At 40.5% G+C, this 24,843-nt stretch overlaps 1 protein-coding gene across 15 annotated transcripts in view; it reads left to right on the forward strand.

Annotated features, from left to right (window-relative positions):
* Nucleotides 1-24,843, forward strand: part of LOC110973912 (uncharacterized) — a 78,819-nt gene that overhangs the window by 18,761 nt on the left and 35,215 nt on the right. For 6 of the 15 annotated variants that reach the window (XM_087130046.1, XM_087130047.1, XM_087130049.1 and 3 more), the window contains 14 exons: nt 1,556-1,759; nt 8,281-8,556; nt 8,911-9,092; nt 9,353-9,719; nt 11,873-12,034; nt 15,215-15,402; nt 15,869-15,944; nt 16,994-17,032; nt 17,945-18,004; nt 19,443-19,505; nt 21,096-21,153; nt 21,917-22,031; nt 22,412-22,458; nt 22,774-22,874. In XM_087130046.1, coding sequence (XP_086986172.1) covers nt 1,556-1,759; nt 8,281-8,556; nt 8,911-9,092; nt 9,353-9,719; nt 11,873-12,034; nt 15,215-15,402; nt 15,869-15,944; nt 16,994-17,032; nt 17,945-18,004; nt 19,443-19,505; nt 21,096-21,153; nt 21,917-22,031; nt 22,412-22,458; nt 22,774-22,874 — 1,938 coding nt within the window. Of the gene's footprint in view, nt 1-1,555; nt 1,760-4,573; nt 4,679-8,280; nt 8,557-8,910; nt 9,093-9,352; nt 9,720-11,872; nt 12,035-15,214; nt 15,403-15,868; nt 15,945-16,993; nt 17,033-17,944; nt 18,005-19,442; nt 19,506-21,095; nt 21,154-21,916; nt 22,032-22,411; nt 22,459-22,773; nt 22,875-24,843 lie in introns of all 15 variants that reach the window. The other 9 variants (XM_022225172.2, XM_087130050.1, XM_087130048.1 and 6 more) reach the window with 9 other exon arrangements.

The raw sequence follows: 24,843 nt of genomic DNA on the forward strand, positions 1-24,843 counted from the left end.
ACTATGTAAAATGTACACATAGAATGCCTTAAACAACTTCGTCACTCAGTGAGGGCAAAATATCAAGGGACGCATTTTTGCAAGGCTCAGAAAGTGCTTAAGATTCCACAGAGAGATGTGGGAAGAGCTGAGATTGAACACGGGTCAATTTTCAGCGAGATGGAAGAGTCCCCGATGGGATGGGACGGCCCAGGGTACATGAGCTCAACCTTTGACCTCAATCCAATCACACAAACAACATGGCAAGACCTCGTTCATTCATTTTCCCCCCTAATGTGTGCCCGACTGGCACTGTTTTTTGGTGCATGCTGTTTGGGTTTTAAGTTTCATTGCCATGAGCATGCTGCTGTTGTCATGGTAACCCGTGTTCCATATTTAATTTTTTTTGTTTTGAATGGATCTCATACGCCTTCAAAGTTTTTCATCTACCTTTTATATTTCTTGCTGTTACTTATTCAGTTTTGAACAAATCAGTTATTGGTAATGACGGAAAAACTTGTTTGAAAATGTATGCTCTGTTTTCAGTCATAGTTTTTTATTTCCCAGGAAGTTCAAACCGTTATTTATTCAGCCTTGTATTAAACAAGTTTGCCCAAAGGAATACCATGATTTTAATATATAATATATATATCCATTGTTCAGAATTTCACATCTTTTATTGTTTAGAAAAAGAGTCCATTTTTCCAGATATTAATAGTGGATACAGAATTGGACACATTTTGCTTTTAAGAAATCAAATCATTGCTATTTGCATAACACAATCACACAGCATTGAGATCTTCATCCTGCCATAGCCTGTCTGCATTCATAGAATTCATAACATTGCTTCTTGGTGTGTAAAAACATAATATGGAGGGGTTTCATATTTACATTCAAGAAAAAAAATGAGCAACCAAAAGTGACTGCCAATTTTCCTTCATTGTTTTATTTGTTACAAGATTCCTTGTGTGAAATGCACCGGTTCGTCAGAAATTGTGGCGTGTTCATTTGCAAAATTGTTGCTGTGGAGGTTTTTTCACAATCAAAGTACATGTATCTGCAATCTTTAAGAAGTATTGATTGTGTCATCACATGCGTCTGTGGTGACCATGCAAAGAACAATTCGTCCAATTGGAGACTTTAATTATGTGTCACTCGGGGAAATAATGGGAGATTTGTCTGCGAAATCAAACTAACGATCAGTGCACACTATGATAAAAACAGGAAAACATTTCCACAATGTTTTAGTGCACTTTTCTTTTATTTGCTGTAAGCACTCGTGGGGCAAAGGTGAAGCTCTTTTTTTTCTAAACATTCTTCGAACTCGGCTGTATTTCTGCAGAAAAGTTTATGAAAGATCAGATCTCCATTTGTCGGAAGTCACTGTGTGTGAAATGTCTTTTCGATTAACAATTTTACCCATGAGTGTTTTATATGACATGTTACAGCTTTTCTTAATGTGCTGAAAGCTCTACATTGATGTACATTTATTCTTTTCACTTGCTGTGATTCCCCCCTCTTAAAAAATGATACTTTTTCTCGTTTGATGTTTAATTGTGGTTATTTTTTTTCACAGCTTCTAGAAAAACAGCATGGAAACCAGTGACTTTCCAACCTCGGTCCAAGGATGACTCGGCCAAATATGCCTTCTCTTCACCTCCAGTCCCACCCCCTCCCCCTGACTCCGATACGGAGGACATTCCCCCAGTCATACCCCCAAAGCCCAAGGTGGTCAAACGCAAGCTGTATCTCTCTGCCAATCAGCCTCAGCTGCCACCGGGTAATTTGCATATTTGTGAATGGGACTGCCTCAAAATTAACCTCCAATTTGCATGTTTCACTTTCCAGGTAGCCAGTGATTGAGCCACTCCCTCAAGAGCTCTTTTGCATGGGTTCTGTGCACCATTTGATGATTGGACACAAGTTTGTAAAGCTCATTCGGACCATTCATACTGGTCTTCTTCTAATCTGCATGTTTTCAGGTTGAGACAGCCAATGAGTGGGCCCCCTTGCCTATTTGCATGAGTTTAGTGCCCCAGATGACGATTGGTCATAAGTTTGTGAGGTTGTCCAGTCAGTGACGAGCATAACAGGTTGATTTGCATGGTGCTTTTCTTCACTGCCTCTTGGAGCACAACTGTCTTGTGCACTGTGTGCCAATTTTTCCCATCCACATGTACAGCATACTGTACATTCACTGTATTATGCTGTTTGAATGTACATGTATGTGGTTCTGTGTGTTACTTTGTTCAAGGCAAAATAATGCATTAATTTTATTAAGGGTTCCCTCCACAGCACTATAGCCAATATCCTCCGAGAAATAGTTTGTATACCCCTGTAAATATACAGTATTGTACATGTACATTGTAGGCAGTGATTGAGCTGCTACTTCAAGAGCTCATTCGCATGGGCTCTGTGCACCACATGTACATTGTACATGTATGCACCATACATGTTTGTTTCTGTAATGTCCATGTAGTGTAAAAGTTTTGTTCAGACTTGTAGGGGGCGTAGTTTCAGTTGTTTTCTTTTACACGCTGTGTACATGTATATGTACATGAAGACTACAAACCAATGAGGTTGGAAAACACATCGGGCAGGGCAAAAAGCCAAAATTAATTGAATTAGGCTGTGTTATGTTTCTGAGTATTTTACATGCGTGCCTACATGTATACAGTGTTTGTATATAGGGCACTTGTTTAACTGTGAAAACCGCATACTGTACAGTCTTGGTATGTGTTTATTCTAGTGGGAATTGTATTAAGTGGGTGTCATTTTGTACCTGAAATGCTGCCGCTGTTTAACATTATTACCATCCACAAAATCAAGCAGTTGATAACCTTAACCCTAACAGTCCTCAGTCCTCCAACAGGTGAAGGATTGAGGACTGTTAGGGTTAATACAAGGTATCAGTACATGTACAGTGTGGGTGTGGAAAACAGCCTTAACATACATGTACATGTAGACACATGGAGTGGTACACATGCACATATATGGCATTAAATGTTGATACGCACATGACTTCAAAATTGCAGTGTTATCAATGTTGAGCAGTGTTTTGAAGAATGCCGATGTATCCTTGAAACACATTAAATTTTGTGAAACCATGTACATGTATACGCATACATTTGTACATGTACATGGATAGATACCTTGGGATTACAAAAGTCATACTTTCAGTTTTGTATTCAATCCATTTGTAATTCACTGACAGAGCAATTTCTTAATCGCCATGAGAATTGGCCCAGTCCACGTTTGTCCATGGCTAGCTTGCCGAATTGGGGCAATGTGCATGTGTATTCTTCCATAGTTCTTCATATACCTGGTGCATCAACTGAGTCCTTGAGGTCCCTTGTAATTCAATTTCTTCCCACAGTGACACACACACACATGCCAAACATTTCCTTGACTTGTGAAACCTTTTGGCATGGACCAATTGGGAAGATAATTTGGTGAATCTTTTTTCCTTCTTTTAAAACAGCACACCAAATGCATAATTTATTGCGTGAGAAATGCTGTTTTATTTACATGATACTAGTGCATTTGCTATTGGGCTTCCTGTAGAAGGCATTTCATCAGTAACCGAAGGCCTTCATATGGCTGTGCAGTGTTTCAATGGCAGTCATCAATCGTCCATGATTGGCGTGTGTTCCACTTAACATTCTGGGGCCAAATTTCATTCACTGGTACTAGCAAGACAGGCTTCATTTGCGCTGCATTGAAAATGACATTTGCAGCTGTTTATATAGTCATCTACATGCTGTGCCAGTTGTTTTTTATCCTCGGGCATAAAATTACCCTACTGCTTTGTTAGATGATCAGTAAAGTGAAGAGAAAGAACGGTGTGGTCTGCGTGCCAGTTGAGCCCGACACATTTAGGGCTTTTTACAATAGACAAATCAAGAAATACCGGTAGCAGCCCTCTCTTGTCCCACTTTTTACTCTTCGGAAGACTTAATTCTGAGAATTTTGAAGGAAGAAAACCACCTTAGAAAAACAAAACTAGAAAACAGGAATCATTTTATGCTGAGAAAAGTCTAAAAAGTAATGAAAGTGCAGTGTTCCTCTAAGTCACCGGGCAAAATGAGTTAGCCTGTGAGATTTTTGCTCTCTCAAGATGTACTTTGCGTCAGGGAGATGTTAATTTTTAATTAAAGGATTTTACCTGTACACAACATATATATTTGTAAACACTATATACTCAGTGCTTGTCCAAGAGCTTGCAAAAAATTCACAAGCTTACTCGGGTGGGACTCGAACCCATGACCTGCTAATTAGTGCAGAAGTTTCAACCGCTCGACCACTGAGTTGCCAGGGTTGGCTGTCCGGTCTGAGTCAGAGGTACAGTGTAGCAGCAGGTACCGCAAACTATTTCAAGATTGACTTTGCGTTGAGGAGATGTTCATTTTTACTGTCATCCTTCTTTTGAATGGCAAGTTACCAGTGCAGATATTGAGAGTCACAGTCTTACTAACACTGCTCGTTAGTTTGTGGGTTTGCCACTGTTGAACTGTGCTCACTGTTCCCCTGATTATGTCGTGTTTGTTTTTTTTCCCTCCCTCTTGTCTTGTTTGCTCTTGTCCACTGCATGCAGAAATCCATTTAAGCCCCGTTGCCAATGGCCGGGTGCGTAAGACTTCACGAGGGGCCGAGATGTTCTTTAAGCGCCAGGCTGAACAGGGTATAGCAAGAGACCCAGGTATTAACGCCACATGCGCACTCTAGAATTAACACGTGGACACTCCAAACCAGTCTGGGGCCAAGAACCCGAGATGCACAAGTACATGTAAATGGCATCACGTGAATGCTCCAGACTTATAATGAAATTATGGTTTGCTGTTAATTCTGTTGAAAAACAGAGCAAAACAAGACTGAAGGAAACAGTCATGTTGTTGTCATTACAAAGTTGAGACCATTCATGGTGAATGTCATCAATAACGTTTACATTAAAAGATTAAATTACTGTATGGTATGGTATGCATGTGTGTTCCAATCCTTACGTAAGGCCAGCTCATACTCCAGGTGAATGCAAAAGTGAAACGAATTTGATGCTACGACAACTGCGCGGCGAAATTTCGCCTGAGTTGAAATGTGTTCGACTTTTTTGAATTCACAACGCGAATATTTGATCTGACGTCACAAATTCACATTTGCTTTGGCTTTCGTGTGAATTATGAACCGGTCTTTACTCACACTATCTGTTTATTTCTACAGATCCCACCTCAATCTTTAACCTGTGAATTGTCACTAGATTGAATTCACTTGCACTTTAATACATGAAGGGTTAGTTGCTTTACACTTGCCCTGTAAATGTCGCCACATTTGTCTCCAGTTGAGCATATGTTGTCATTACTTAGCCTGTGTATGTATGTTTGTTCACCTGTTTGTCCACATGTTTGCTCACCTGTAAGCCCCATGTGATGGCTTATAGTGATTTTTCTTTGTGACATTTAACCATCCAATTGATTTTCCTTTTGGTGACGTTGTCTCCTTGTTGATTTGATAAGTGTGATGTCATGGTGTCGGTGAAGGTTCTGTCATTAGATTTGTTAAATGCAATTAACAGTTTTGCCTTTGACAAAAGTTCTGCAAGAATTGATATTTTACACCCTCTGTCAGGACAGAGAAGAATAAAGAAGCACTTTGATCCTTGCAATGACACTGAAACACCTGTATGTCACTAGCTCGGCCGTCCAAGTCTGCTGGAAAATTTACAGAATTTCTAGGATCAAAAAATGCATAAAAATGGCCAACAAACCTAAGAAAAGTGAGATTAATATAAGCATTTTCATTGAAAAAGAAATTATAATCAAGCAAAAGCTTCATTCATCAAGCTTCATTTGTGACAAGGCACATGCTTATGAATCATAAATTTTGTCTAGTATAAAACTCATAGTTTTCCAATTTGGAAGAGAGTTTTCCTGCCTCCGAAGGGCCCCTTTGGCCCCCTTGTTCAGTTGGCCTTTTATTGACTTGATTTGTAAGGAGTTGGTTTAATGCATAACAGTAGTTTCTCTGCCTTTCTCTTTCTTGATAAAAGTTCTTGGGTTATTTCCAGCAGGAAGTTGAAACTCAATGCAACTTGAGCAATTGCATTTTGTATTCAGTGATGATGTGTCACAGTGTGATCGGTGTGTCACAACATCCATTGTCCGTCTGTCAATGATTAATGTTGTATTGATGTGATGACTGGCATTAGTCAATCATTTTGTGTCCACTTTTTCACGTTACTAAACTACATGTACATGTACCTGTGCCAGTGTACGTTAGCTAACTATTACTCCCTACCCCCTTAATCCCTTGTGTCAATGTACACGCAGACCTTTGCATTTAACTAACAATATTAGCGTATTATGTTTATGAACTGAATTAACCATTCTCATATTTGTTGAACATCTCTGACCTGTTCTTTCTCAGGGAAGTCTCCTGTAGTCATGGCAACACTGATGACATTACCATGTAGATCTGATCACCAGAACATCAACAGTTTCAACTCACTGAGCACATTATTTTTTTGTGACTCTAATTCCCACTAATGGAGTTTCAGTGAGACTTGTAATGAGATTGATCAGCACTTTTAATACCTCTTTTTTTGTTTGCATTGATGTGTTTTCCTCCTAACAGAGAACTGAAACCCCTTAGTTTTGATTGTCATGTAATAATCCCTTTCCTGATGGAGCCTACGTGGTAGGTTTCACAATTAATAGAGGGCTTGCATGGCTGTCATCTTGCTGGTCAATGCTTTTATTCCGCAGGAGGTTTCCCTTTGGAGCTAAAGAACTGCACTGCAAGATGGCTACCATGCAAAGCCTTTTTTTCTTGCTCTTTTGGAATTCATTTCACAGTGTGTCACAAAGCATTTGCCTCAAAGAGGATGTGTACTTTTTAACTTTGCTATCAAATTTCTCCAAATACGGTATCGTACATTCACATAAACTTTTAAGGTTGTGTAGTTTTTTATGGCAGTTCATGTACATGTACGTTGTACATGGTATTGCTGAGACACAGATGGATTCAGAAAGAGTAGAACTCACCACCAGATGCAAAGTTTCTGTAATAGATATCAGTCTAACCTCCACCCTAGTGTTGATTTCACCCTGACTGTTTTACCACGAACTATCCAGATCAAGAAGTGCATGCTGCTAATGAACTAATGTCACTCGAGACAGTTAAGGTTCTTGCGTTACAAGGACATTTTAGTGTAAAATATGGAACAGCATATGGTGTATGTCACTGGATCCCTTGAAATACATGTAGGTCTTCAATGTGTTGCTCATTTAGATGTTCATATAGTGTACACCTGTTTGAATTCCATAGTGCAAGATTGTTTGTAAGATGTGTAATCAAAAGTACAAAGTACATGTACCTCTACCTCTAGCAACCAGGATCTGGTCTCTCATTCTGTTTCGCTTTTTCACCTGTACATGTAAATAATCCCCCTACAAATTCTACTTATGCATGTTCTGTGCAAGTTTGGATCTTTTTGCAAAATATCCTGCTACCGTGTAGAGGAAGCGCAGTTTAAATGATCTACTTCGTATGATTATCAACTCAGGAATGAGGGGATTATATTTGTGTCAGTCCCATATTTGCACTGAGCGCGTGCAGTGAAACCTGGCAGTCTGGGGCTCAGCTGTTGTTGGGATATGTACATGTGGCAATGTGCCAGGAAAGTGCACAGCCAATTTCGCTAATGGCTGATATTTTTCTCCCATAATGCCATAAGAAAAGGGAATGCCCTGTGATAAGGTGGAAGGAAAAAAAAGGATAAGAATTAAACCCAGATCATTTCCGGTGAGTGAGACGGAATGAACAGAAAAACTCTGCTGAAAAGCTTTGTATACACTTCAAGGTTTATGGGCATACATGAAAACTGGGCGATGAAAGTTTAACTTTGAAGTACATCAGTTACACCTAAGTTACACATTAAAATTTCTGAAATAAATGCAAAAGTGCATGGTGTCCTTGACCCAGCCTGCATGAAAGGTGTGAGTCACAGACCAGCTTTTTTCAAGTCAGGGACAAATTTTGCACTATGGAAGTTCAGTGAACTTGATACCATTTTTGCCTACATAATGTCTTGATTTTGAAGGTCTTTATACCGTACCAAATCAAATGATAACAAATGAAGAGCGTAGAATATACTTTCTGTTCTTAACGGCAAAAAGAATTGAAAACTTACATGTACCGGTATTTTGTAAGATCAGCCACTAACATTTCATTTAGAATCTAGTTTTCATATTCTTGAAAAAAAAGTCTTTTCAGTTTGATGAATAAGTTCATATTTTCATGAATTCTCAGATTCTCCGGAAGAGCCTCCCCCTCCTCGCATGTTGGCCACCAACAACAACCAGTACCCAACCTCTCCTACCTCCCCCAAGCAGAGCTACAGGCCCTTCCAGCCGTCCATGTCGCCCGGTACCCAGTCTGCCCCCAGTAGTTACAACCCGGACTACGTCTATGATGCCTCGGGCGAGTCGTGGCCTGCCCCTCCACCCCCTGTGGCCTCGCCCCTAGTCAGCCAGCCACTGCACATTGATGCCAACCCAGGACCGGGAACGTCGCCCCCAAAACCAGGTACAGGCTTAGAGGAAGAAATGTTCTTCGTTGATGATAGTAGTTTAGCTGTGGTAGAAGAACCAGTCTAAGCTTCGGTAATGTAGAATGTTGCACTCGAGTGTCCAGGTTTGTAGTCAGTCCAGCACAAGTCTCCCAGTCTCAAGCCAAGTGACAAGCTTTTCCAGTGAACTTTGACAGAAGCATTCCTTCATCGTTGTCCACCCTTTCACAAATGCCAAGTCTCACTAGAGGGGCTTGCAGTGGAGGATACTACAGTATTAACACTGATGGAATGTGTTACGAAATTCACAAGTTGACGTTCTCCCATTTCTCTGAAGTCTGTGGAACACTTTACTTTTATTTTTATCTCAGCTGCGTGGTCACCTCAGCAGACCAGCCCTTCATCTTACCGGCCCACGGAGAGCAAGGGCCCCTCTGCCTGGAGTCCAGCAGGACCCGCGCCAGTCAAGGGTTTCAGGCCGGTCAAACTTGACCTGAACCCCAAGCCTAAGCCATGGAAACCGCCCAGTGCATCCCAGCCAGACAAAGTCCCTGTAAGTTGGTGTGTCTGAAGGCCGCTTCATATTTGGCACGCAAGTGAATGTGAACGCATGGAAAGGTGCTCAATTTTCATTTTGAATATTTGCCGTGATATCACGAATCAGTATACATGTACATGTTTAACTGAGCACCGAGTTTTAAGCAAGCTGTTATCTATATATCTAGTCACCCCCAAAGGTAGTCGCAGGTCAAATTTCAAGTTGGTTGCAGGTCTCAACCTAAAATTTTCAAAGGGATCCTTTGTTCCTGTTAGGAGCCACCTTTGACCTCATCCAACCTGCAGCCAACCTGGCAACCACCTCCTCCATCCTCAAGTCAGCCGACCGCACCGGTCCCAAACGGTGACCTCCATAGCCCTCACCGTCAGACCGACCAACAGCCAGCCAGTGAGGGCCCGACCAGCCCTTACCGGCCCAGGGACTACGACCAGGAGAGGTACAATCCAGGCTATCAACCACATCAGCAACAGCCGGACTGGCCTGGTGAGACCCATCGTAAGGAACAGCCCCGTAGTCCCCAGGAAACTTACAAACCTGAGTTTCGACAAGTTCCAGAAGAGTACAGCAGCAGTTTACCTCGCTCTGTCAGTCCAACGGTGACGCTACTCAGAAATCAGAGAGGTGAGTTAATTACTTTCCTGACTGTTTAGCTTGGCTTTTTTTGCGCAGTGTTTTGTTAACGTAAAAGCAATGGCATTTTGTGTGGCAAAGTGAATTTTTCATGAGATCAGCTTGCTGCTTGTTGAACACAGAATGCTTTCTGAAATGGGCAACGTATTGTTAAGAATTGGCAGAGAGCCCAGGAGATGCTTTGGGTTGCAAAGTTTGCCTGAATTTGAGCTGTGTTGTCCTCGGTCTGATTCAAGCTGCAAAGTAAAAAAAGTTTAGCAAGTTAACGTGTTATTAATAGCAACATTCAGCCAATGATGAACGTTACGACGTTGCTGAGCATTTTGCTTGATAATCTGCGACATACATGTGTAAAGCAACTTGACAGCATCTGGTAGTTAACATGTTGTGTGGATGTGTTGAAATGTTCATCAGGAGATATGGTTTCTTGCCTGAGCGACGCACTTTCTTGCAGACGCTTGTGTGAAACAGCATACAAACGTACATAATTTGCCTCCAGCATTGAAGCATTCAAGAATGGTTTTGGTGTCTTTTGTCATGTGAATATTTGCCACATCTCTCTTTTTGTGAGTGTTGAAAGGGACTTCTTGTAGTCAAGAACTGCTGAATTGTAGACAACCAAACATTGAGCCGAATTGTTCGAGCTTGACTGGCAAAAAATGTTATATTCCCCAAATGTTTGCATTGAGATAAAACATTCCCAAAGGTTAAATCTTGTACAAGGTTGACAGGAATGTTAGTTAGTGTCCTCAACATGGAATGGTGATACTACGAGGATGAAATTCTGTGGTTAACGGAGCTGTAAATGGGGTCATCTCTGTTTCATTTGCGGCAGACATGGGATACCAGGTAACTGGTATCCCATGTTACTAGCTGATATGATTACGTTCATATTGCAAGGCTCGATTTCAGTGGTTGCAGATGTGCCCTGAGCTAATGATGTAAGCGGCAACGCGACATCCATACTGATCCCGAGGGTCCAAGCGAAAATGGGCAGAGAGACTTGAAGCAGACCCTATTGTGACTATTAAAAAGCTGTCGTTGAAGCTGGAATCGTGACCCTTTGGTTCTTCCATCAATCAACTGTTATTGGCCATGAAGCAGGGGGAAATTGGACTTTGATCTGTTCTACCCATAACTTGTGGTGTTGGCCTTCAGCACTAGATAATGACCCTGTCACATATGGTTTGAGTCAATCTGAAAATGAATGGACAGATGTGGATTTAAAGAGGCCTTTTATTTCTCTTGCTGAGCATCTTGGTCAAGATTAAAGAAAACATCATGAGAAATAGTTTTGCATATACTGTAAGACAAATACAGAAAGAGAAGAATATTTGATTTGCCAGTAAAAAAAGCTGGATTATGATGCATAGAATTCCCGTTTAGTTCTGACTGAAAGGTCCTTGCCCATGTCATATTTTGGTATGCTTTTCAGATAAAAATGTAGAAAAGAAATATCAAATATGGAAGATAGACATTGTATTCCTCTCAGACAGAAGCTGAAGTACTCATGGTATTCTTTGTTTTTATTAAAAACAATGCGTTTGATCAACCAAACAGAAATTGAATGGAATAAACTACATGTAACTTTGGAATGCACACACTTGTTTGTATACCATTTAAACTATGTTGTGTGCACCATTTGGCTTGTACATGTATGAGCACTAGTATGTACATGTAGATGAACCAAAACATCTGTGGTCATCCTTAACTTCTTTTAACCTTATGCATGTCGTTAGCTTGCTTCTGGCTCAAAATTCATTAGCGGGAATTCCTAATAGAAAATGTTCACAAGGTGAACATAAGCATGTGTTTTTCAAAGAGGTCATAAACTTCCGTGGTCAGGGGAGGGATCAATGGGATATTTTCCTGTCCATTTTACTAATATAAATACCATCAAGTTTCTTTCCCCTCACAATAGGGCCATCACAGTCTGACTGAGGATGCAAAATGTTTATTATTCCAGTTCTTAAAGTTACTGAAATGATTTTCATATTTGAAACCTAACAAATTGTCCGCATCAAGATTAAAGTTTAGCTAGAGTTTTTCGTCAGTCTCTCGTAGATTGCTGCTCTGTCATTGGCCGGTCATTCAGAGTTGCTTCTTTTTAACTCATTTTATCCACCAATCATGGCTGCTCTTAGAAAGGGAAAAGGACCACCGGAGCCATGCTGAATACCTTCCACCTGATAGTTCGCTTATGCCGCCGTCTTTAGTGGCCAAAGTGCCCTCTAGAGTAGCCAAAGAGCCAGCCACTCACTCAGCCAAACCGTTGCATGCTGGCACAAATGTGTCAGTCACCACTGGTGAGCTGAAATCACAAACTAACACATTTGTTGACATTCCAGCTTTTTTTTTTCATTCGCACCCCTTGCCAATTTTTGTTTTCTCTAAGCATTGCTTTGCATTCTTAAGTTTGCATGTTGGCTACAACGCATCCATCCTTTCTGTGCACCGTGAAATGCATGGGTTTCTTTATCAGTTCCTTCATTTTAAGTTGCTACATGCAGTTGGCATTGTAATTTTGCCTACATTTTAATGTCGCATGTGATATAGGCTTGCTACTTTTTATTTGACACTGACATTCATGTGTATCATTTTGTGGGAGTTTTTTCTTTGAGACAACAAAGTTTTAAGGGGGAGACATGTGTATATTCACCTGAATGTTCCGGAATGGTTAGTGGTAGTAATGTCTGTCTTTGAAAAAATGTCAAAAAGCTCAACCTTAAACAGTCATTTATAAAACCCAAATCCAGTTTGTTTCAATTTTGTACAGTTTTCAGTTAGCCTTTACATTGTGCATAGCAGAAGTTTGGGAAAACATTTTTATGACATTATAAAAAAAATCTACCAGTAAGGAAGAGAGAAGGGTTCCAGAAGGAGACCTTTATGTCTCTACATCTGCTGTAAATATCGAATTATTTCTGAAAAATTTCATTTGTTAGGAACAGCTTTTGCTGGACTCAAAGATAATCAACTTTACTTGGGTAAAATGTGATTTGTTTGCTTCATTTGTAAGCTGCCAATGTTGGCACCTCACATCTTAAGCATTTAATGCTGTTAGGTGACAGAATCATATGGCTTAGCATCCAATATTCACCACTTTCACCGCAGTGTTTCCACAATCTTGCCATTTTTCATGGGCGCTGAGAATGTTAATTACTCAAATTGCTTTTTCACACGTACAGTGCGGAAGATTGTGGTTCACATTTATGTTAAGAGTTCACTGCGTTGTCCTCTCAAAGGCAGCATCTTGTCAAGTTGTGGCACCCATTGTTTCAGTAGCGGTATAGCACCTGTCCGCCGTGCCATTAAGTGATCAGTCCATCTTATTCATCACCATGTTCTTGACTTTGCATCTGCTATTTCATATGTACATGTACATGTTTATCGGACCTCCGCCACCAGGTTTTAATGTTAAATGTTAATGTAATTTACCTATTTTGGCTGTTGTGCTGACACTTTTAATGTAACATGTTTCACAATACATCGGCAGGTGCTGTAAGTTATTGCAGAACTCTGGCACGGTGCAATTTTTGTGTGAGAATATCTTATGTGTGATACCGCCTCATGCAATCCTTTTCAGTGAACTGGGAGTGAATAAATGATTTGGAAATTTGTACCAGTTGCTCTTAGCAAGTAATTCTTAAGCTTCTAGATCTATCAAAATCCAGCAGGAAGTTTTTTAGGATTTTGAAGGACTAAACATTTGAGACCAACCGCTCTTTCTTTCCCTTTGGGTTGATACCGAACGATTCCATCAGTCAGAAGTCTTAACTTGTAGAAACATTTCAGCAAAGTGTCCAGATGGAAATATTTGAACTTTGAAGTTTTGGCTGAGCTGGCTTGGAACGTACATGTATAGTCACTTGCAAAAGTGTAAGACCACCCGGATTTTTTATTGGTATTTCTGTCAATGGGCCTGCATTACATGTACATTGTCTCTCTGAATGATTACTTAACATGTTTTTAAAGTGGTGCGTAACATCAGTGTAATGCTATACCCATTCGAATGAAACTTTTTGCAAAGGCATGTCTTGTGTGACATTTTGTCTAAGGCAGCGTGGATAAAAAAATAGCCAGTCTAAGTCATCAGAAATGAGAGAGGGCATATTAGACTGTTAACATTTCAAATCATGGAAATGTAGTAAAATATTTGCAGCCGTTTAACCTGGATGCTAAGGTCACACATTGAAAATAAACATAAGGTGCCATGATTGATGAGTTTAAGTTTGATTTTTCTCCAGGTTAATGCAGTTTGTATGGGTGGTCCTAAACTTTTGTAAATGACTGTATTACACTGTAAATATGCATGTGTACATGTGTCAGAAATAATCAAGACAATGTGTACATTTCTACATGTATGCTTTTTACCAGTATTTACATACACTGTACATGCAAGGTGGCTGGTATCTTTAAAAAACAAAAGCAGTTTGCTGTGCCAAATGCCTCATCCTACTACGGACTGAAAAAAATCTCCCCTTTATCAGTAAATTGCTGAACTCCAGTTGTTTTTTTAATTCAGGGACACAACTGGTTGCTAATATTACACCTCAATTATCCTATGTACATGTGTTGTAGCACACCACTCCTTTCTACCATCACCTTGGAATCCAATGACCATGGCTTGTTATATCCCATCTTCCCACAACCACCTCCATTCTGTGTTACAGCCTGTCTGTGAATTGGTGCAGTAGAGTGCATATCTCTGATTTTAGGGGGGCATCAGCGAAGTTTTATCTGCCCTTTGTTTTCACTCATCATTTTACATTACAGCATGGGTATTGCAGAGGCCAGGTTTTATAAAAATTTGTAGACATCTTAAACTTTCCTCCGTCGGAGTTCGAATGAAGGCAAAATTGTACATAGATTACCAAGAACTGTGGCACAGGAGTGAAGTTGCATCTGATTCACTTTTTGTGTCATCAACCTTTGTGGCAGCAGCATGGCTTCTGGGTTGTTTTTGACCACAGAGACCATACACCTGTATAACCAATTTTCAAGTCAGTACCTGTTTACTGGGTACATTTTAATTTGGCAGTCAGGCCCATGGCTCATCAGGGCTGGTCGAAGTTAGCTGAATGGTTTTGATTACCATGCAGCTGTTTGATCTACAGACACTCACATCCTTAATTTGCATTCTTCTGGTGTTCAAAGGGCTTCCTTGGACCTCACAAAAATATTTGGTTGATTTGCCTTCATGCAAGCTCGGTCAGTGTCATTCTCAATATTCAAGAGTTGTCCCTGTATTTGGGCATTCCGTCTTTCAACGTTTTGCCATTTGAGTAAATTCTTGAATTCATGACTTTCCACTGTTACTCATGAATGCCATGAAGACATTTGTACCAGTAAACTGAAAAATTTGACTTTTCCAGGATATATGAAAATGACCTAGACAAACATTTGTACCATTTTTAGCATTTTGATTTGTACACATTACAGAATGGGAATAATTTTTCATTTACACACTGCTCCTGTCTTCACAGATCCCAGTGATCTTCCAGAGGGGGCCGTTTTCCAGAAACAGACAGTAGAGGGTGATGTCATCCACACCGACACCTACTACCCGGTCAAGACCCGGGAAGTGACCAAGAAGACAGTGCACAAGGAGGCACCACGATACCAAGGCATCGGCCCCAAGGATGAGACAGGACTGCCCATTGGCTTGAGAGCGGTAGGGTTGGCAGGAAGGAATCCTTAGAGTTAGCTAGCTTTGACCTTACTAACTCTTTGCCTTTGCATCTGGCTGTAATGCACATGGACTTTTTATATACACCGATTAGCCTGAAATAAACTATTATAGATGACAACGATAATATTAATGAAAAACCTGCCTCATGACATCAGAAATGTAGCGCTGTCCAAGACGTCTTTGAGACAGTCGTCAAATTTAATCTTAAAGCGTCATTTTTCACCCTTTATTCAATTTTCTCGGGTAATTCCAACATTCTGGTTAAAATTACCCAGCAAGGATGATTGCCCCTTAAAAAGAATTCCAAATCCTATCACAGTTTGGAGAACAATCCCACACTTCCTGAAGAACAGAGGTTTCATCCATTGCTTGTGACTTTTGGAACTACGTACATGGATAACCGATAAATCAACTGTAGATCATGTCTTCATTACCTGCACTTTTGCAGCATGTGAAAGAAGAAAACAGGCATGACTGGTACAAGGAGATGTTCAAGACCATCCACAAGCAGGACAGGCCAGAGGGTAAGGTTGCGGGTCAAAGGTCGATGGAGCATAGGCTGTGCCACCCCCTTTCGAAAACCTACCCTCATTTTGTGTAATAAACTGTTTCAGCCGCATGTGAGATCGATTCGGTTGATGCGGGGTCAGGTTTGATAGAGAGCTTGTTTTCACCTGAAGCCTTGCTTGTGTTTTGTCAAAATGGGATCGGGACATGTGCAGTCTTCCAAACTTTCCTTTGCTGTGTTTAATATTGCAGTAACCAAAAGTTTACATATTTCTCTGATAACATCTTTCAAAACAAGTACTTGCTTTACAAACTTTTTTCTTTCCAAAAAGTCTTCCTTGGGAAAATGAGGCTACTGACAGTTTGACACATGGCCTAATTTTCACTTGACCACTCTGTTGATGGATAAGAAAATCTGGTTTTCATTCAAACTTTTCTGAATATTTGAAGGCCCCTTGAGGAAATCAACTCTGCACACTGTTTGAACCTTGGTATGGAAAATAACCTGCGGTGTTTGGTTTGCCCTGTTGTTAGTTCAGATGATGTGCATTATAAAAGGCTTTTGAAAGCACACTGTACATTTATGATTACCAAATATATCTATATTCCATATTGCCTGTAGGCTGGGCATGTCTGCTGCCATCTATTGGCCGACAGCTTCCTTCAAATGAACCATATGAATATTGGCTAACTGAATCCAGATTCAAACTTAATAGTCCGGCCTCCCAAGTGCTTGCTGAAATAAAAATGCAGTTTAACTTCACATGAACTAACATTTGCTCGTTGAAAATTAAAGGAAAGGACTGAAACAGTCGCACTTTAGAACAAGCTTGACCTCACTGAGTACAAATTCAGTATTGATTGAAAAGCATTTGTCCCCTGCTTGAATTTAACTGACTTGTTTGCACAGTGGACCGATAGTTTCACGTATCGAATGACTGCCATTTTCTTTTGTACATTACCATGCATGTGTTAATTTGATTAACTTCATGTCATGCACTCTGCACATTTTTAACTCTTTACTAACCTGCCATTTCTCCCCCCTATGTACTTTTCTTTCCCCCAGATGAAATTGACCAAACGTACATGGATGCCTTAATTCAAGGTTACCAACTTTGCTTTTCATGAATACGTTTCACACTGATACCCGTACCCTTTGGTGTCCATCTATATCTCAATTGTGGTGATTGGCTAAAGGTTGCCAATGCGTAATGATGTGCACTTGATGTGGCATACCAATATATTAATTCCTTGTGATGGTTACCAGTTTTAGTGTGGTGCAGGCTGTTGTTGATAACAGTTTTGAACCTCACATACCTTACCATACCGTATTGCAAATAGAGCTCCTCAAAATGGTGTTGTGATAATTCTCCACCTGAGCGTTCATATCCTCCATTACCAGATGCATGATTTGGAATTAACATGAAGTATGCATTATAACTGTTATATATACTGTACATGTTAATGTTCATCTTTCTGACAGTTTCAAACAATGTTCAGACGCTCCAGTTTTGGGTCATGCTATTTCATGGATGCTAGAAAAAGTTCAAGTTGATAAATGTAGCATCTCTTGAAAAGAAAGAACTTACTATGTAAAAGACAAATCCTTACAAATGTTCAAGGTACATGTACTAGTACTTGTCACTTTATTACAACAGTCTAGGGTCAGTCCAAACAAGTCCCAACATGTCCCTTTATCCACTTACTATAATCAACTAAAGCACCAAATCCTTTCTAAGTTCTAACAAATAACCCTTAATTATAAAGGAGGTAGTCTTAAGTTCCACACTAGCACTTCACAATGTTGATGTGAATTCCTAACTTTTATGTTTCCTTTGTCCCATTACTTCAGCTTAAAACACTCAATCCTTTTACAAAACTAACGTGTCCCAGTACAAGTACTAGGTACAGTACATGTGTTGGGTTTAGGTTCCACATTAATACCTCAAAATGCTAACTTCATTTTCTCATCCCTTGCTATAACCCTACTATTAACACTATCTCTCTGCCTATGCAGAAGCTAACTCGTATGAACCCAGCTACAGTTTCCCGGATGCTGTGGATGTGAAGGACAATGGTAAATAGCACCTCAGGAACCTTTTGTGGTGGCCTGATTGTGAATTTGGTTTCATATCTCGCGTTAGTAGTGTGTGGTACATGTGTTATTTGGTGGCCTGCTATATAGTGGCCTTGACCAGGTTTATCTATTGGCCGGATATTCATTGGCCATGGTCATTCATCTAGGAGCCTGATTCTTAGTGGCCTTGACCAGATATATCTATTGGCCACGATATTAAGTGGCCATGGCCACAGATGCCATAGATGCCATATTTATCAAATGGCCTAATGCTTAGTGGCCTCGAGCGGATATATCTATTGGCCTGATATTAAGTGGCCATGGCCACAGATACCATATTTATCAGATGGCCTAATGCTTAGTGGCCTTGACTAGATTTATGTATTGGCCTGATATTAAGTGGCCCAAGGCTATAAATTTATATAGATGTACAGTGTATATACATATCTAGTGACCTGATTCCTATAGTAGCCATGCGGTCTTAACCTATTCAGTTGCCTGATGTAGTGGCTGCTAGATACTGGCCTTGGCTTGCATTTCTATTGGTCAAAGTGGCCTTGGCCTGATTTGTTGCAAAAGTGGCTTGGGCAAAAATGTTTGTCTTTGTGAATTACTGTGTGAAGCCCTTTTTCCTTGCACCACTATAACACCTCCGCAGTTATCTTGTATCATGTCACATCTCGGCCATCATATCCTTAAAACTTAAAACTGGCAAAATATCAGTGCTGTAGGTTCACAGAACACTACGGAAAAGTCTTGAAAATGCTTGTGTCGGAGAATGAATCCCTTGCATGTTTTGGGTTCCTCATATGACAGACCATTTCTGCCTCATTAAATTTTGAATTGGTCTTAAACTGACAGTTCTGAATTCTCCAGTTTCAGCAAAGTATTTCACGCTCTGTAGTTGATTGGGGGTGCTCCAGTGCTTAAATGTGGCTCAACCATGTCAACCCAGACAGTTTTTGTTCACACCGTTGTTTCTGTCACTTTTGTTCAGTATTGTGATTTTAGTCATTCATTTATTTACTAACAAACAGGAAATGGCATGTGAAGTTGTGACTTGGTCACCATTTTGATGTTCTTTGTTGAATACCAAGACAGATGGAAAGATTTCAGTATTGGCATTCAACAGAAGTACTACAAATTGGGCCAGTGGATCAAGTTGTACTTTGCAGGTTTCCCTGACATTGGGCTAAAACTTTCTTACTGTGGAGAATGTTGATTTGATTGTGTTTTACTGTCAGTGTATTCTGCGATTGATTTTATCCATGCATTCTTTCCTTTTTTGCATTTGCATGATTTGGTTTTCTCTTGGCCCGTGTTTTCTGCCTGCTTGGTTCCTCCTGCACCGCTCGACACTTGTGTCTGTCCTTGCACCCACACACCCACACACTGGTTCCCCAAACTCAACAACCATGCAATGAAAATGCTTGAGTAGATGACAGTGTGTTTGAAGAGGAAGCGCCCCCTGTTGTCCACTCATATCCAGGCAGGAGAGCAGGTGAGAGGTAGCTGGTGTCTGAAAGTTGCAGCTGTGGCAGGAGATAATACGTAGTCCCAGTGGAAGCCACTGGCTGGTAAAACTGCTTCCATTTGCCAAGGCATAGCGAGTAATTTAGACTCAACTACTGCCCAGCTGTCATGAGGTCAGAAATTGGCAAGCATGTCATTGACCCTTGACACCATATCTACTATTGCCTGTGTAAAAGTACACTCTCTGTTTCACCTGTGCCTTAATGGAGCACATGTAGGCAACACCGATGGCAAGGAAGGTACCGGTAAACCATCATGGCAAGATAAATGTCAGAAGTTTTTAGGTTGTTGCCTATGGAGTACCGAAGTGAATACGTCACGCGCACAATTAGTGTGTAAAAGGCATTAGCGTGAGAACCAGCGCGTGAACCAACATGCGCGCGTACTCCATTCGTTTGCATTGCCTTTCTGGTTCACAGTAACGTCACACGTCAGTACTCTATTCCCCCAGGGTACCAGTCTAGGTGACAGATGGCCCATAGGTTATCCAATCATACCTTGTGTTCTTCCTGTTCAGGCATGAAGTCAGTTACAGAAGTGTGCTTGATATCCAGAAAAGGCACTTCTTTGTGAGCAGCGTTAAGTTGGTTCTGACAGGTGTGGGCATGCTTGTGGTTTTGATTTTGTTTGTAATTCCTTGTCACCTGTTGGATGTTAAAGCACCGACTAGCGGTGATTATGTACATTGTAAATTCACAAGGGACACAGGTTCATTTCCATGTCCGTTGCTCAGCCAACTTAAGTACAAAGTACAGTTTGACTCAGCAAGTTTCACAACTTCCCTGAAAACTGTTGGTTTAGATATGCACAGGGCACAATCGCTTATATTTAGCACAGAATAATTTGCACACCAGACAATTAAATGGTTTTTTTTGGTGGTTTTAAATTATTCTGGTAAGTCCTTTTGATTTTAACAGCCCACTCTTGTATTCAGCATAAATGTGATTTTTCTGAGATTTTGCTTCCACTTGTAGTGTTACTTTTCATTGTTCTTTCTAGTTTAAATCTGGTCTCAATTTCAACATATATCTCAGCAATTTATGTGCTATGCGAAAAGCATCCGGTAACCAGTCACAGGCAATACTAAATTGCATGGCATGTTGACTGGTAGCCTGCATCAGCTGAGCCACTCGGTGTTGTGCTCAGCACATTTTCGAGTCTAGCAGCTGTATGAAACTGGATGTGATCTTGGATAGCGAGGGAGTATTGGTCCTAGTTTATTGGCCTTACTTTATACAAAGAGACTCTGCTCAGTGGTAACTCTAGGCATATTTCACAACTGTAACTCTGGTATAATTGTGTGTACATGTACTCGGAAATTTCCATTGCCCAAACTCTCAAACTTAATAATGCCAGTTGCAAAAAAAAAAAATGATGGAACTGGCCTTTCATGCCCCAGCTATAACTTCACAAAAGCATTGCCCTGTAATTATTGAAATACACAATCATTGGATATTCCTGGTATTGTGCTGAAGTGTTGACAAGGTGAAATTTAAAGGAATGTGTACAAAATATATTGTTTCAGTTTTTGTTTGGCAATTTTTTTTTTTGGACACAGACCAGTGGAGTCATGATCCAACGTTGCATGTGTCACCACCAAAATCACCACCACACAGGTACGCACCGTTGTGTTCTTAAGAGTCAGAAGACAAGGACCCAGTCACTTCTTGGTCATTCCATGAGCTCGGGATCCAGTTTTTTCATGTTGCTGTCACATCTGATGCACGATTGTGCAAGTTTAGAAGACATTGTTTGCTTTCCTAGAGTCATGAAGTTATGCAGATTAGCTGCCAAACAAATCAGCATAGAATTCAATTTCAGTGACACATCCCTTGCCAAATAACACAGGTCAAGTGTACCGGTAACAGGGGCAAAAAGATGTCACATATTGGAGCACAAATTTATAGAACGAGCCGACTACATGGATATAAACCAAAGTTTTCTCTAATCAACTTTCATCAATTATTTTCTATTCAAATGAAAATCGTCTTTACCTTGGAATCAATTGGGCAGATCCAGGTTCATTGAAATTGGGGAATCCAATGGAACACACAGGGCCATGGCCCCCCTCTGTCCGTTTGTATTCCTGTATTTACATGAGCTCAAATCTGCCTCCACTTGGAATATTCTTTTGTTTTCTGATTAAACATTTGCATGCCATGATTGAATTTTTTTTTAAAGTACTGAAACGAACTGTTGAATTTTACAGCACAAACATATAAACTAACTTCATAAGCTCACTGGGTCGCTGGGAATTTTAGGTTAGTGACGTTGAAACTTAACCAGGCTTTCCATCCAAGGCTTTCAACCATTGTTTGCTACTCATAAGTGTTGAATTTCAGCAATTGTTTCAAAGGCCTGCTCTTGACATTTTTACAGGCAACATTCACCAAACACCAGCGCCCGCAACACCATTGACCGCTACCACCAGCAACCTCGCAGTATCATTGACTATGAGCCAGGGAAATCGTCGCTGGCAGAGAGAGACAAATCGGTCAGTTCTTTATGGACTCACTCAAACAGCGTGATCTGTGTAGCTCATTACTCAAACTCCAGTGGAAGTTTGGCCACTTGAACACTCACTTGAGTTTCTGCTTGATCTTCAAAAGGTTCAGAAGAAGCTTTGCAGGGTAGCCATCCTGTACAGCTGTTGTTTTGTTCCACGGGGAAACCTTTGTGCATACCCTGTAGAACAAAAATACTGACCTGTAAGATGGCAGCCATGCAAACCCTTTATTGCACTTTCAAACATCAGTCTAATTGTAGACTAATTTTTTCAAGTTGAACACTTCATCATGATAATCTTGCAAATCTGGGTATGATTAAGTCCAAGTGAGAAATGCCTAATTCCATTTGTTTGTCTCCTACTTACAGCCGACGGCACAGTTGTACAATCCACCAATTGAGCCCATATCAGCTGTGTGAGTATCATTATTCTTTGGATTACATGAACCCTAACCCATGTCCGTAAATTATGTTGAAATCGGATGATTGAGGACTGTTAGGGTTAAGACTGAAACCACCTGGTGTCTTTGTTCAAGGGGCGTCGTTAATGTCCTTCATACAGTTTTGAAGATCCAAATGGTAATCAGTACATGTGAGTCAATGAAATCATGTAGCATTCATTCATGTGCAACCTGTGCTTGTGAATCTGTTTCGCTGAATGGAACACCTAGTATTTTCTTCATGGTCTTCATGTATTTATCACGGTCATTAAAAAAAAATTGTTCCTGCAGGCAAAACACGAAGAAAAGCACAACCCTGCCAAGGGATTTTGCTCAATTCAACCAAGTTCCATCTGAATCGCCCTCGGCAAGGCATCTCTCCCCTAAACAAGGTAGGTCACTTTCCCTTCATGCCAATTTTCCCATGTGGATCCTCCGTTTGTCGCTTTACATGCAGTTTTAGGTTGCCTTTGATCTTTCAGCTACAGGCGGGAGGATAGCACCATGGCAACCAAGTGCAAGTCGTCTTGTAGCTGGTAGTCTTTAAGGTGTTGAGTTAACCTTTTGAGATTAGCAGGGATCTAGCTTGGGTCTGTTGGACCTGCACCAGACCCCTTTCACAGCCACCTTTAACCAGACAAGGTACAGGCTAGCAGTGGCTCTCCTCTGCGAAGTTCCCTAACTTCTGACGGAAAGGGGGTTCTGTTAAACCCTTGTGGACACAAATCAACAACAGGAGTAAATCTGGTCAGAAACTAACCTTTATAGCTGTTTCCTTTTCAGTAAAAAATGACACGGTGAATCCTCTAGATCCTCGACATTCACTGGGTACCTCAAGTTCTTAGAGAAATAAGTATTGTGAAAAGAAAGGCTGACACATTTCAACGTAAAATTGTGCTTTTTATGAGAATGACACTCTCTCGGTGTTATGCACAGTAAATGTCGTTCAGTATAGAGTTTAATGAGGAACAAAAAAAACACTGAACACAAACCTGCAAATCTGCAACAGGTGCTACAGTGTATTAATTTTAACCCACCACCCTGAATGTCACCAGTAGCCCACTGAATTTTACAAGACGGAGCCCATTCAAAGTGTCAGGAATGGCATGGTTCGTGAAAGAAATTTCCAAAGCCTGAACAAAATGTCTTTGGTCCTTTGTTGCAGTTAACAGGATAGAGCTGCAACTGCCCATCCCTTTTGACTTATCTGTAGCGTGGTTAGAATTGTACGCATCAAGCCAAGGGTTTAAATCAATCTGAATACATTGCTCAAGCAAATCCAAGCTTTCAAATGAACATTCTACTGGGTGGAACTACATGTACATGTGAAGCACTGGTGACAAAATTAGCAGGAGTTGAGTTCAATTTATGCATGGTTTTAACAGTTCAAGCTCTTCAGACAATTCTTAGTGCTGGCTTCACTTTAATAAGCTTTACTACCAGAGTTTGATCTGTATGCTGCTGCTAATGTGGTACCATTCATCTAACTTGTAGACTTGCTTCAGTCTGCCCACTGACAGAAGTTAAATGACTTGAGAGTGCTGTGAAGTGCAGATTGCGGAGAGAATGTTGACTTGTTTTGATTCATAAAGTCTGTGTAAAGTGATCAGTTTGCCCTCACTGATAATGGTTGTCAGCATCCGATGAAAATTCAAAATGGCAAACTGTGAGCACAGTACCTTGCTGGAAGCATACTGGCGTATTTGTCCCTATTGTTACTGTCGTCAAATTCTGATTCAAATTTCGAAAATGGAAGCACACTGACATCACAGTTTCTACTGATCTTTGTTAGCCGAATTCAACAGCTAAACAAATAAAGAACCCGTTCCGCTTAAGAATAAAACAAAGAAGTTGACTGCAAAATCATCAGCTGTACAGCCAAAGTGCATGTGAGGAATGCTGTTTGCTGCACTTGAAGTCATCGTATGGCATTGTTCAGAATACTTTTCGTGCATAATGTTAAGCAGGGCATGTTCTTTCAACGTTGGGCAGAATTCAGCACAACCCAAACTGAGAAAATGTGGTAGACTAAAATTATGGGAATCATATTTTCAGGTTTTATTCAAGTTTGCAGGCTTCATTTTGTCTAGAATCATTTTGCCATTGCTAAAAGCTAAATTTGATGGACCTATTCCATTAATACTGACAGTCATTTCCAACACTTGAGTTACAAAATTCAGGACTGCCACCGGTAATCCTGATCAAGAAGTCTAAAACATCCTAACATTGAAGAGTGCGATTCACAACTGCAGTCGACTCTCGTTAATACAAAAATGAAATATATAATGAGCTATAACGAAATTCCAATTATAACAAAAAAAAACACCTGTGGTCCCGGTGAAAATGTGCAAAATGTGTGTT

The sequence above is a fragment of the Acanthaster planci genome, linkage group LG19, assembly GCF_054643075.1.
Source record: "Acanthaster planci isolate LZ-2023a linkage group LG19, COTS_SCS, whole genome shotgun sequence".
Classification (NCBI taxonomy): domain Eukaryota; kingdom Metazoa; phylum Echinodermata; class Asteroidea; order Valvatida; family Acanthasteridae; genus Acanthaster; species Acanthaster planci.